The 14,437-nt window shown below is 42.5% G+C and overlaps 1 protein-coding gene across 3 annotated transcripts; it reads left to right on the top strand.

Annotated features, from left to right (window-relative positions):
- Positions 1 to 2,626: 2,626 nt before the first annotated feature.
- Positions 2,627 to 13,616, top strand: gfi1b (growth factor independent 1B transcription repressor). 3 transcript variants are annotated; one of them, XM_035390963.1, is made up of 7 exons: positions 2,627 to 2,843; positions 3,971 to 4,096; positions 5,712 to 5,894; positions 6,302 to 6,531; positions 7,345 to 7,482; positions 8,940 to 9,105; positions 13,387 to 13,615. In XM_035390963.1, the coding sequence occupies exons 2-7, from the start codon at positions 3,982 to 3,984 to the stop codon at positions 13,563 to 13,565; spliced, it is 1,011 nt and encodes a 336-aa protein (XP_035246854.1). In that variant the 5' UTR covers positions 2,627 to 2,843; positions 3,971 to 3,981; the 3' UTR covers positions 13,566 to 13,615. The 3 variants fall into 3 exon arrangements, with proteins under 3 accessions (XP_035246854.1, XP_035246856.1, XP_035246855.1); XM_035390965.1 differs by lacking the exon at positions 2,627 to 2,843 and adding an exon at positions 3,465 to 3,624 and having other exon boundaries at positions 13,387 to 13,616; XM_035390964.1 differs by lacking the exon at positions 2,627 to 2,843 and adding an exon at positions 3,465 to 3,635 and having other exon boundaries at positions 13,387 to 13,616.
- Positions 13,617 to 14,437: the final 821 nt, after the last annotated feature.

Genomic DNA, 14,437 nt, shown 5'->3' with positions numbered 1-14,437 from the left:
CGTGCTTGTCATTGGCTCTTCTAGGACAAAAAATCATTACACGGAATCTCTAGGATGATGGATCCATTGGGCTGCTGCCCAAACTAGCCTTTATTTTGCGTAAGTTCCCTGGTACCTTCCTTTATGCGCTACTGGCGGTGCTGCACTGCCCAGTGTTCGTATTAAAAAAGCACGAGGTCTGTTCTGATGCATGCCGAACTGCGGCGCGTCCAGAGATCCTCCCACCTCCAACTGCGGGGTTGGCTGAAAAAATAAACACGACCACAAGGTGGCGCATAGATTCAATTATTTAGGAAACATCCGCTGCAGTGATCACACTGTGCTCGGTTTCACACTGTAAAAAATAAATAAATAAAAACTTGTAAGAAAGGTAGATTACTTTGTAGCTTTCTGCCGTTTTGTTATATTTATGTCACTAAACACATTAAAATATGTTTTTGGGGCATTAGGCAAATGCACTTCCGTGCTTTACATTGGTCATGAACTCAGACTACGAAAAATGATTCAATACTACCTGCAGAAATGTAAATAAAACATTAGACAGAGCAAATATGAATGTATACACAGTCTCCATTACTGACAATACTGGTTTGGTGTGTTGGTGGGACTGAAGCTGGTTGCCACGCAGGAAGGTCGGTAATTAACGGTGCTCTTAACTGTAAGTCTAGAGAGCGCTATCATCGGATGTACGAACAAATGTTTTATCTTCCTTGTGGTTGATCATTGCAATGTTGGTCTAAAGTGGCAACAAACATTCACTGAAAAAAAGTAATTAATTGTGAAAATGTCAAATCGCTCTCTCTATATTTCTTGCTTTGTAAATGGATGCTTGTACTGTAGCCTAATTCAAACGACTTTTGTAAGTTTCTCTGGATAAAAGAATCTGCCAAATAATCGAAGAGTATCTGTGTATCGAAAGAGAGAGAGAAAGAAAGAGAGATTAAAAATTAAGTTTCTTATTACATATATATAGCCTATCTGAATATATACACAGAATATATACACATCCTTTTTTGTTTGTTTAATTGAGGTGTTCATTAACTCTAGTTTTAAAAATGGAAGTTGATGTGCAGATATGCTGGAGACAGTGAAATTATTTAAAAGTGTGGCTGGGGACAGGTTTCATCAGGGGTCAACTGTCACAAAAGACAAACCAGTCGATGGCCTTTATTTACATAATTCACATTTCCCTGTAGGGAAAGAAATAGCTGGAAACTTTACAAAGAAAACAGAGACGCGGCTATGGCGCAATTATATTAATCCGAGACCATACAGCACAGCATGTAGTTTTTAATCAAATCTGAAAGTTTATTCAGCAGAGAAAGCAGACAGAGTCTATCTGATTGATGTTGGACTACTGGTAAAGTAGGCAACGAAATGTGTACAGAGCAAATCTTATAGTTTGATTTACTCTGAGACCTTGGACATAAAATCACATGCAATCACACTTGAGGTTTTGTCGGCACATACTAGGCCTATATATAAATCATATGAAAAATGTAAAATATATAAGAAAAGTGAAACTAATTAAAATGTTATTAAAAGTTAAACATGCATATCTGCATATAGCTTTTAAGCATCTATATATACATTACATATAGCCTGTTTTCGGTTTGTCTGCTTGTCTGTCCGTTAGCACTAGACTTATTGTTACTTCTGAAAATCCTTTTGATATTTTATTTGAAGACTGATATTTTATTTGCAGACTGCATGTTAGTATACATTTGATGCTGCTGAATATGTATTAGCTATTGGCCTGTTGTCAGTCTGTTCAGTGTGGCAACTTTTGTTTTTCTTAATAACCTTTCTTCGATAAAAGCTAGTAAGCTACACTTACACTTAAAGATCAAACATAGCCTATTAAAACATTATTTTGCGTTGTAGAAGTAGCTACATTGTCTGTGACATCCCCACCGAGTGAATCGTTTTCAGAGGAGACCCCGTCATTTCAACCGAACAAAAATGGAATTTTAAAATGGATTCTGGTTTATTTTATGAATCGTTCACCTTTTACGACAGACTTTGAGAAATGTTACAAATAGTAAAATTTACGACAATTGTTTAGACCTTTCCTGTTAATGACAGCATACGTTTAACAAAATAAAATAAGTATAACAATGACAAAGTATAAAATTCGTTTTGTTTTTTGTTTTCTTTTTCAACTAAGTTATGAAATTTTAAGCAGCCGAAATTAAATTCTGGGTGTATTTGGAATTTATTAATCTATAGACCGATATAACTGAGAAAATAGGCTACGTAATGATAGGAGCTATTGGGTCGTTTCAACATGAAATTTCGTGTGGAATCATAGTGCCAAATCAATGGACAAAATGAGTTATTTAAGCTTGAGAAAATATTGCACGATTGTTATAGTTAATAAACATGTACGTAACATATGTAGAACTAATATCTGTAGAAGTATTTTATCATACAAAATAATTAACAAAATAGTTTAGACTCATTTTTTGGAGCTCCAATCTTTTCGTAACTGTTCGTGGGAGTAAAAAAGAAGAAAAATTGCCCGTATTTTGGTAAGCAAATTTTTAGTTCTGTATTAGCCTTCTCATTGGTCGAAACCACAGTCAGATTCCACCACAAAATTATCTGATTGAAAATCTGGGAGGGGAGAGAGGCGGGCAGCGCTAAAAGTCAGAACTGTGACAGTGGTTAGGATTCAGAATAATTTAAGAAGGGATTTTTAAGCAACAGGACAAGACCGTTTCACCAGGGCATACCAAAGGGGAATTGTTTATATTTCTCACAGGAAAAAGGGGCCAAATCTGACAAGTAACGCGAACATCAACGTACTGATACATCTTCGTCTGGCTCGCCTAAAATTGTCGGTAAGTGGCGACTACAGTAGCTCAGTTACCTGTGATAAAATACAGGTTATATCCTTGCCTCACTTATAAAATTTAGAAACACCTGAGATCGATCTGATGCAGTCAGGGCATTATTAGGCGCTTAAGTTGGGTGAATATGAGAATGCGTATTTCGACGCATAGGATCCATATGTCATCATTCATCATAAATGAAACACCACGCGCTTTTTTCGTAAATATATTTTATGTAAAAAAATTCTATATACAAACTAGCACGTCTCACACCTCTTGACAACTTTATAATTAATCAGCTGTGTTTAACGAAAACTATTTAACATATGACATACACAAAGTCTATTTCACGTAATTGAAATGATCGATAATGACAGTTTCGAGTAAATGGCAATATTGTCGATGACCAGAAGTGGATTCCGTTCTATAAAAGGGATGCTATTTATCATTTTTAGGTCATTACCTTCCATGCTATTTTTTGAGATTTTCAGCTTCAGGGCTTCATGCTAAATTAAGTCAGATGCCTGAACTAATTTTGCATAAATTGTGACGTCACCGAAAATGAATTTCCAGCGAACTTCTTGCTGTTTTTGTATCTGCGTTTGTCCGGCTTTGCAGCCCTTACTGTTCGCGGCTTTATCTACTTTGTTTTGCGCGAGTAATGCGCTCCGGTTTGCGCCAAATGTTACCCGTGAAATTCAAGAATGTTCCAATAGCTATAAGCGAGCGTGGACAGCTCAGCGCCTAATAACACACACGCACGTGCAGACACTCGGTGCTTCATAATATGGTCGATATGAGGTTTATTTTCTTTATTATTAAAAGACTCAGGATGTTCACTTTGAACATCATGGCCAAATTCCAAAATGCAGATATAATAATAACAATATTATTAATAATGATAACGAAAGTACAACAACAACAATGGTAGTATTTTTAGAACAACAACAACAACAATAATAATAATAATAATAATAATAATAACGGTGATTATAGCCTATGTTGCAAAACATTCAAATGATTGATATATAGGCTATATTTCTTAAGGAGTATTCCTTGCCAAGTTTTCAGATTTCCAAAGTGTCCCAAATTATGAGTTCTGCAGCGAATTCATTCTCTTAATTTTTCCTCAACAGATTTACCAACGATGCCTCGTTCTTTTTTGGTGAAGAGCAAGCGGTGCTCCTCCTACAACGCTCACAGGTTCGTCGACGAGGAGCAACTCGAACTAAGAGACTCATCAGAGACAACAAATAATACAAGTAAGAACGGCACCAGGGATGAGGGCCGTTATGAGATTGAACGACACTTAGATATATGCTACCTAATAAAAATTCCCCAAACACTGTCAATCTCAACCAACTGTACCAGTTCGATTCATAGCCTATCCGAACCTGGGCGTAGGTTCCATTTAAGAAGTCATGAACAATCCGTCATAGAGAGCAACGCTTTAATTTTTTTGGAGCTATAAGCTAACGATTGCGATTGACTAAAATAGAATTGTGTTCATGTCAATCTGTTATTCGTTGTTGAAGTGTCGTACTGTTATTCATAGGACTGTGGCGAATGTTTAAGTGAACGGGGGATACCGGAAGCTATCAGGAAAAAAAACACATTTGGGCTAAAAAGTATCTGTGTTGCATAAGTTTTTGCTTAAACAGACTTACATAAAATAAAGATGCACTACTCAGTATTAGGTAAAGCACGGGACCCGGGAGCTGCCGAGTGTTTCGCAACGAGTTTGCATCCTCGCTTCTTGCCTGTCTGAAGCGGCGGCGCCTGAGAGCACTTTCTTGACTCTAACTGTTACTTAACGCTCGGATTACACCGGGCTAGCTTTGCTTCATGGAAATCCTAAACCTGGCGAGCAGTTAGGAGTTGCTGTCACGGATATGCAAACGAGTCTTTATTCAAATAAAGTGCGTTCAATCCTGTAATCTTTCCTGTTCATAAAACAGGTGTCGTGCCTCTTAGAAGCAAGATTATTACATCTGTTCAGTCCGATTCAGATGCACTAGGCAGAAGCGAATTCGTGGCTGTGAACAAAGATTGAGTGTTTTTTAAAGTTATAATAACGAGTGGGAAAAACAACTTTAAAAATAAAACAAAACTTTAAGATACACGAGCAGCAAAAGCTGACTTCAGACCCATTCAAGCAAAAGTTTTTTAAAGCCAAGTTATGAAATGGAATGCTGTGTCAATTAAAAAAATATATTTAATTCATATTTAAGGTGGAAATAATGTTGTAGTTAAATATAATCTTGTGTATTGTCCCTGCACTTATCATTTTAAAACTTTTCCCTGTAATAGATACTACTACTAGTACAACTACTACTAATAATAATAATGATACACTTGAAACCACACTCAAAAAATGAATTGGATTTACTTAAAATTATGGACAGTGAAATTCGCGATCTTGTAATATAAAATATATGGGACTAAAACAATCAGAAAGTCACATATACAATACATAACATGGCATGCAGCCTCTGTCCATAACGTTCTTAAGTAAATCCAGCCGTTCATTTTTTGAGTGTTATATTGGAGGTAATATCACGGTTACAATCTGTGTTCACTTCGGTATAATGAGTGTTGCACCTAAAAACGTTTATCCTCTTGCACATTTTGTTCATTTTATACGTTTGCCACGACATTGTTTATTTGGACTGATTACAATTTAATTCTGGCTGTTCCATAACACATAATTATTTGAACTCGTTGGTCTAGTGACATATCACACCATATTAGCATGCTGAGTCACCCTGGATGACACTGTCGAATAAGCAAATGGAGGGAATAATAAGAATCTAGAAGATAAACTGCCACATTTTAGCCTCTGTGTTCACTCTGCAACTGCCGTCCCCATTGTGTCAGAACCGGGTCCCCCGCACTCGCTGGACCACGGCGACCTGGAGCAGACCCAGGACGAGGGCCGTCCCGACCATTCCGCCCCCTTTCCCCCGATTAAACCAGAGCGGGAGGCCAGCTGCCCCGCACCCGCTCACCCCGAGCCCCCCGTGCCCCCCATGGTCTCCGGTGGAGCCTATTACACTCCAGGTGAGAATTACCTGTCCACGAAAGTAGCCCACTGCAGCAGCTCTTAAAATGGTGGCCATTACTGGCAGTTTTAATACTTGCGGTGTTGCATGTTGTGCCATCATTTAACAATACTTTCAGCCGTAAGTGATGCAGATTTAGTGAATTAAAAACTCACTGAGTTGTAAGATTCAGTTATATTCCAGTTTACTGAAGAAATTCACGAAATTTACGGTGTAAACATTAGTTCTGAATCCAGAGTTCCAGCTTGTGACCTCCTGGCTAGAAGCTGCATTAGTGCTCAGTGCACGCTTCTGTTTAGAATGAGAGGGTTTTGATTTGACAGTTTGCTCACTCTGCTGTTCTTATGACTCTGTCGACCCTCCCATGACCCCCTTCTGTCTGTCTGCCTGTCTGTCTGTCCACAGAACCCCAGCTCCCCGAATATCCCCGCTACTACAAGTCCCCGTTTGCCTGGGAGTCCGTGCACCCGTCCTACGATTTCCGGCAGATGGGGTTCCCCCCCTCCCTGCTCCAGCACGCCAGCACCCTGTACGGGGCACACATTAAGCAGAGCTCCGAGACCCCCCAGCCCCTGGACTGCAGCACACACTACTCGCCAACCTCCGACACGTACCACTGCATCACCTGCGATAAGGTGAGCTCACCTTAAATAATTATTAAATATTAAATAATTGTTATATCAAAATATAATAATTATTTAATAATATGCAATACCAATAATAATATCAACAACATTTAGTAAAATACTATACAAATTGTTATTTTCAAAGAGGATTCAATTCAATTCAATTCAGTTGATTGTATAGCCCATTTTACTGAGAAAAAAAGGAACCATGGGGAAAACCAGGTCTGATCCCCCAAATAACGAGTTAGAGAGGGGGCCCAAAGCGCTGTCCATGGGAATGTTTGGAGGTTTTGTTCCCAGTATCAGAAGCAGGCCCTTTGCTTGATTTCGCTCGCATTGCACCATTAACAGAATATCCTGAAGGGGGTAACAAAGCAAAATGAATTAACATTTAATATGAAGACATCACTGCTTCAACACCTGTACCATCTAATGCAAAATGTGAGTACTATATCAGTAACAACTTTCAGGCTTTGATGCCACAGAATTCCAGTGTCACTGTTAGTTAGAATGAACTGGGGTTGTAGATGTGGTTGAAAGGAAAACCAGCGTACACAGGGGGTCCCCAGGACCTAGGTGGTTGGAACCAGTGACGTGCATGCTCCAGGGGAAATCCTGGTAACCTAAACTTAATATTGCAACACCCTAACCCCACCCCACCCCACGGATCTTTACCTCTTCACTCAGAGATAACAGTAAGGTACCGCCAAAGCAGTATCCCTACCAAAATATTAGCGGATACTCAGGCTGTTCTAGCGCAGAAATTCAAATGATCACCAAACTGACCCAGGAAACTCCCCTTTACCCCCCTCCCCCCCCCAGGTGTTCTCCACCCCCCACGGGCTGGAGGTGCACGTCCGGCGCTCCCACAGCGGCACGCGGCCCTTCGGCTGCAGCGTGTGCCGCAAGACCTTCGGCCACGCGGTCAGCCTGGAGCAGCACATGAACGTCCACTCGCAGGTACGCACCTGGGGAGAGCCGGCTCCTGCCACCGCAGCTCTCTCCCTCTCTCTCACACACTCGCAGGTACGCACCTGGGGAGAGCCGGCTCTCTCCCTCTCTCTCACACACTCGCAGGTACGCACCTGGGGAGAGCCGGCTCTCTCCCTCTCTCACACACTCACAGGTACGCACCTGGGGAGAGCCGGCTCTCTCCCTCTCTCACACACTCACACACGCCTCTCTCTCAGACACACACACTCACACACGCCTCTCTCTCAGACACACACACTCACACACACCTCTCTCTCAGACACACACACTCACACACACCTCTCTCTCAGACACACACACGCCTCTCTCTCAGACACACACACTCACACACGCCTCTCTCTCAGACACACACACTCACACACGCCTCTCTCTCAGACACACACACTCACACACACCTCTCTCTCAGACACACACACTCACACACGCCTCTCTCTCAGACACACACACTCACACACGCCTCTCTCTCAGACACACACACACACACACGCCTCTCTCTCAGATACACACACACACACGCCTCTCTCTCAGACACACACACTCACACACGCCTCTCTCTCAGACACACACACTCACACCCGCCTCTCTCCCTCTCTCACACACACCCCTCTCTCTCTCTCTCTCAGACACACACACACAACCACACGCCTCTCTCTCTCTCTCTCACACACACCCACACGCCCCTCTCTCTCATCCTACTCTCTCTCTCCATCTCTCTCGCTCATCTATCTCCCTTTTTCTCTCCTTCCTGCTTTGTAAAAAGCTTTTCCTCCCTAATTTCTCTTATTTGTCATAATCTGAAAAGTTTTTATTGTTGTATATCTGCCGGGATGTATGTTCTAATCCCTAAGTGTTCACAGTGAAAGTACCGCCGCAGTAATAATGAGAGATCCAAGGGGGTTCAAAACTATAGCAGAATAAATTCTTTGTCGAGTTCAAATGAAAAACGTGTCTTTTCATTTGTAGCGTTAATCAGAGAAAGTCTCTAATCTGTGGCATATTTCTGTACACTTTTAACTCTTCTTCTTGATTTTAAGGTAATGAAAATAAAAATAAAACGTCACTTGCAGCTTGTAGAAACAGATGTGTCAGGTGACCTGTGTTTTACTCTGGTCAGTTATGAATAAATTAGAACCCCTCGTTTCTTCCATCATAAAAAGCAATAAGACGTGAATGTACCCCTTGTGCCGAGTGAAAACCTTGGTCCCGTAGAGCTGCACGTCTTAATGTCACTCATTTTGGCAAACTGAGGCATTGTATCACAGTTAACTGGGCTGCGCTGTGAGGTAAAGATCAGAGGCTGATTTTAAGGTGAAAGCTTGAGGCCCGGGACTCCAGCTCGAGGGAGCATCGGGCTGATCTCCGAAAGCTCGCTCAGGTGGGGCTGGAAAGAGGGCGGAGCTCACGTGCGTTTCTCTGCGCCTCAGGAGAGGAGCTTCGAGTGCAAGATGTGCGGGAAGACCTTCAAGCGCTCGTCCACCCTGTCCACCCACCTGCTGATCCACTCGGACACGCGGCCCTACCCCTGCCAGTACTGCGGCAAGAGGTTCCACCAGAAGTCCGACATGAAGAAGCACACCTACATACACACAGGTGAGGACGGGCGGAGGGCGGGGAGAAAGAGAGAGAGAGTTAGATATATATCTACTGTTCGGTTCAATTTATGTTCATGCCCTAATGTCTTTTTACTAATGTATTTCATGCCAATAAAGCATTTTGAATTTGAATTTCAGAGAGACAGAGAGAGTGAGAGCAAAAGAGATACAGAGCGGGAGAGACAGACAGTGAAGGAGAGAGGAAGAGATAGACTTGACACAAACTGAGGGCCAGGGAGTATTAATAAGACATAAGCAATGACACAATCTCCTTTTTAAAATAAATGTTTGTATACTTTTCTTAACTATTGTTAAATGTTATATTCATCTGTGTTTTTTTGTTCTACTTATGCTTTGGCAATATGTGTATATATATATATAGGTCATGCCAAAAATGCTAATTTGAATTGAATTGATAGAGAGAAATAGAGACAGAGAGATAGAGAAAGGGAGAAGGATACAGAGAGAAACAGAAACAGAGAGAGAAAGCGATGGAGAGAAAGAAAGACAGAGAGATAGAGAGAGGTAGAAAGATACGGAGATAGAGACAGAGAGAAGGACAGAGAAAGAGATATAGCAAATGGGCGAGACAGAGAGGGAAGGAGAGAGCAACACAGAGAGAAAGACAGACAGAGAGAAGGAGAGAGAAAGATATAGAGAGACAGAGAGAGGGAGAGACAGAAGGAGAGAGCAACACAGAGAGAAAGACAGAGATAGACAGAAAGAGAAGAACACTGATATACAAAACAACGTTTGCACAGTCATTTCAGGCACTCGGTGTTTATTTAAGAGATGATGGCCGCTGTTATAACAGATCGTGATATAGCTGCCAGTCAATCTAATCTGGCCCCGCTCCACGGTCCTCGCCTTATGAACAAGTACATTATGGAAGGGTTGTGTAAAGTTCCCAGACAGGGAGTCAACAGGATCTTATTTCCGGTGTAGACGCAACCTTACCAGCTCTTGATGGTAAACACAGAAAAAGCTCATCCTCCAATCCCTACTTTAGGCCAGCAGTGTCTGTGACTCGGCTGTCAGATTAGAGCTGGCTGTCAGCTTCACATCAGATTTATGCGGCGTGAAATGTGATCAGCCCACACAGGTGGGGTGCATCGCCGTTAGGACAGAGCGGGGGGGGGGGGGGGGGGGGGGGGGGGGGGTTGGGGGAGGAACCAGCTTGCCTAATTCTGTTCATGAGCAGTCACCTGTGGTGGAATGTTTGGGGAGAAATGCACCTGATCTTGGTCATGTGCTTTACCAGCCTGTGTTTCTTTGCTTTCCAGCTTGGTTTTACCAACAGAACAAATACAACACTAGAACTTAAAAAAATTAATTCATTGTTAATTTTTAAAAGGCCCTGCAGTTCATAAGCAGTCCACCAGCTCGGCTGTGGCAGTAGCCTTTCTGGGGGTAGCCGCTGCGTGCCGTTTCAGGTCACCGGTAATGGTGAGGAAACTGAAACATCCAGGTGTATAAATGGATTGTGTATGAAAACATAATCTGTGTAAGTCCCTCTGGATAAAAGTGCCAAAATTTCAAATTGATTATTAGCATTGCAGCCTTAGCAACACTTAGCAAATATGTGCATAGTTAATTCTTATTATTGACAGCTACGAAATTGTCTTCATTGTGAGATAACCATTTTTTGTTGGATTATTAAAGATTATTGGAGGAGTTTAACATATCTTTTTTGGACAATAAAATAATATTTGCTAAACAAAATCTTAAAAATCTTAACCAAAACCTTGAAGCAATTATATTAGTGTGAAGAATATTATTTTCCCATTCATTTTAGCATATACTGTACAAGTAACTACCAAAATAAGCACCAACCGTAGTATTCCACTCTGTAAAGCACTCGACAGTCTGATCTTGTTGAAAATGTCTGCTCATGTTGGATATTTGCAGTCAGCTGACTCAGAGTAGCGAATCAAAGCACGGTCCAGAAACATGCACTTTAGACCACAGCTGCCCTACTCCCAATTGATGCTTTTCCATCAGACTTCCATGGAAACATCACCTTAGCCACTGCTCCTCATGAAAGATCAGCAGGTTCAGCAGTCTTAGTCACCACTCTTCATGAAAGATCAGCAGGTTCAGCAGTCTTAGTTGCTGCTCCTCACGAAACATCAGCAGGTTCAGCAGTCTTAGTCGCTGCTCCTCATGAAAGATCAGCAGGTTCAGCAGTCTTAGTCACTGCTCCTCATGAAAGATCAGCAGGTTCAGCAGTCTTAGTCGCTGCTCCTCATGAAAGATCAGCAGGTTCAGCAGTCTTAGTCGCTGCTCCTCATGAAAAGTCAGCAGGTTCAGCAGTCTTAGTTGCTGCTCCTCATGAAAGATCAGCAGGTTCAGCAGTCTTAGTCGCTGCTCCTCATGAAAGATCAGCAGGTTCAGCAGTCTTAGCCACTGCTCCTCATGACAGATCAGCAGGTTCAGCAGTCTTAGTCGCTGCTCCTCATGAAAGATCAGCAGGTTCAGCAGTCTTAGTGGCTGCTCCTCATGAAAGATCAGCAGGTTCAGCAGTCTTAGTCGCTGCTCCTCATGAAAGATCAGCAGGTTCAGCAGTCTTAGTTGCTGCTCCTCATGAAAGATCAGCAGGTTCAGCAGTCTTAGTCGCTGCTCCTCATGAAAGATCAGCAGGTTCAGCAGTCTTAGTCACTGCTCCTCATGAAAGATCAGTAGGTTCAGCAGTCTCGGTTACTGCTCCTCACGAAACATCAGCAGGTTCAGCAGTCTCAGTCACTGCTCCTCATGAAAGATCAGCAGGTTCAGCAGTCTTAGTCGCTGCTCCTTATGACAGATCAGCAGGTTCAGCATTCTTAGCCACTGCTCCTCATGACAGATCAACAGGTTCAGCAATATTAGTCACTGAAGCTCCAGCCAATCGTGCCCCCAACGTCCACCGCTCTTTCCCAGCCAATGAGATTCTTTCTTCCAGCCAGAATACTATGCATGTGAGCCTGCCCAGCCTTTTTATACACAACCGTGAGCAAGCTGGAATGTTACTCGCTTGCTTAATGCAGTCATACCAGTGTGGAAAGCAGCACCTGCTTTCAAAAGACTTTGTGTCCCCCATTTATGCAAGTGCTTTAGTTTGCTTTTGCAGTTACCTGTTGCTACAGTAATTATGTGGATTGTTTATTTTATATATCTTGCTTTGCTCATCTTTATCAAGGGAATGAGTTATTTGGGAGGGTACTGGATATTATGAATATTCATGAGGCAAAGCAAGTGCCCAGAATTAGCTAGTGACAAATTACTGATTGGCTGAAAAAGGTTGCTGCTTTTAGGCAAAGAAACATTGTTTTTCAGAAAAGGGGAAAGGTGCCTGTTATCCAGTCAAATAAATATAAACAGCATGCTCTGTGCCAACTTCATGCAATCTCATAAAATTTGTTCTGAATATTTCTTTCAATCCATTTTGACTGACTTTGTCTGGTGGTTTGTTCTTTCTAATGTAGTATGCATTTTGAAAGGAAAGAGGTACAGTTAGTAGATTCTAGTTGCAATGTGACTCTGGCTGATAAAGCAAATTAAGAAAAAAAAAAAAACCCTTAAACTATCAGCCTGCGTATTTGCATAGCTAGTTCTTCCACTTTGCTGAAAATGTTCTGAAAGAATCCTATCAGCAAACGTCGTAAAACTTACCAATGTTTATTACTGTTTTACAAATCTGAACAATAGTATGATTCTTTCCCCCAAGTCATTGTTATGTCTGTGCTTTTTCATGGTGATAAGTACTTATTAGAATCATGAATCCGCTCAACTGAAATTTTATAGCATTGGGCCAAAATATATTTACCTTTGCCTTGCCTTTACCTTTGTCTATGCTTCGGTAGTGTGCAGTTTTGAAACAAGACCAGGTCAAAACCTAGCATATGGCTGGACCGGCCGACCAATGGTGTAAGTTCATAACTCGCCCGACCAATGGTGTAACTTCATCACTCAGTCACTCAGTCAGTCACAGACATTCGCGTTTATAGGGCTGGCCCTGCTGTTGTGGTCCAGTAAAAAAAGATATGGCAGGCACTTTCTGAACATCAGTTGTAGAAATAGTAAATAATTGTATTGTATTCATATGGGTTATTTTACCAGTGGTATTAGTTATCAGAATGCTAATTTTCTTCAGGTAGGCATGTTCTCAAGAAAGTCACAAATATATTTGCACTGTCAATTACACAATGGCTAGACTGACTGTGAATGTACATCTGTGTGCGTGTGTGTGTATGGTGTGTGCATGTACGTGCGTGCGTGTGTGTACGTGTGTGTTTTTTTGTAGGAGAGAAGCCCCACAAGTGCCAGGTGTGTGGCAAGGCCTTCAGCCAGAGCTCAAACCTGATCACACACAGCCGCAAGCACACAGGATTCAAGCCCTTCGGCTGCGAGATCTGTGCCAAGGGCTTCCAGCGGAAGGTGGACCTCCGGAGACACCACGAGAGTCAACATGGCCTGAAGTGAGGAGGGAGAGAGACAGGGAGGGAGGGAGAGAGAGAGAGAGAGAGAGAGGGAGGGAGGGAGAGAGAGAGAGAGAGAGAGAGAGAGAGAGAGGGAGGGAGGGCGGGAGAGAGAGAGGGAGAGGGAGGGAGGGAGGGAGAGAGAGAGAGAGGGAGGGAGGGAGGGAGAGAGAGGTAGAGAGGGGGTGGGAGGGAGGGAGAGAGAGAGAGGGAGAGAGAGGTAGAGAGGGGGTGGGAGGGAGAGAGAGAGAGGGAGAGAGATACAGAGAGAGAGGGGGAGGGAGGGGAGAGAGAGAGAGAGGGAGGGAGGGAGAGAGAGGGAGGGGGAGGCAGGGAGAAAGGGAGAGAGAGAGATGAGGGTACTTATTCTGGCAAATGTCAGACACCAAAAGTATTATATTCCAGTAAAAATATCCTCACATCTCTTAGAAATAGGTGTGTGTGTGTGTGTGTGCACGTGCAGGTGTGTATGCGTGTATAAATTCACACATTCTTCAATTGTAACTCATGTTTTTTGTTAGTCTACTTTGTGAAGCAAAAGCAAAATGAAATGCTTTTGCAAACACCTTTTGTAAATATCATCTCTCTGCCTCCCTCTCTCACACGCACATGAACGCACGCACACGCACACACTCGCAGGCATACGCACGCATACTGAAAGTCAGGTAACTTGCACAGTTGGACAGCTGAAGAGAAACAAGACGCTTAATTAATTAAGTGTTAAGTGTGTATGACTGGTGTTGACATTTTTGATGAGAACGCAGAGACAAACCGATAGGCAACTTATGCAGTGTAGTGCAAGACCTTTGCAACTTTCTCTCCCGGCAACAAGCCAGTGTCTGCATCCCCTCTCTCTCCATCCAATAAAAGGATGAA

The sequence above is a fragment of the Anguilla anguilla genome, chromosome 14 (genome assembly GCF_013347855.1).
Source record: "Anguilla anguilla isolate fAngAng1 chromosome 14, fAngAng1.pri, whole genome shotgun sequence".
Lineage (NCBI taxonomy): Eukaryota > Metazoa > Chordata > Actinopteri > Anguilliformes > Anguillidae > Anguilla > Anguilla anguilla.
The sequence above is the reverse complement of the archived record's forward strand: the minus strand, read 5'-3'. Positions and strand labels throughout refer to the sequence as shown.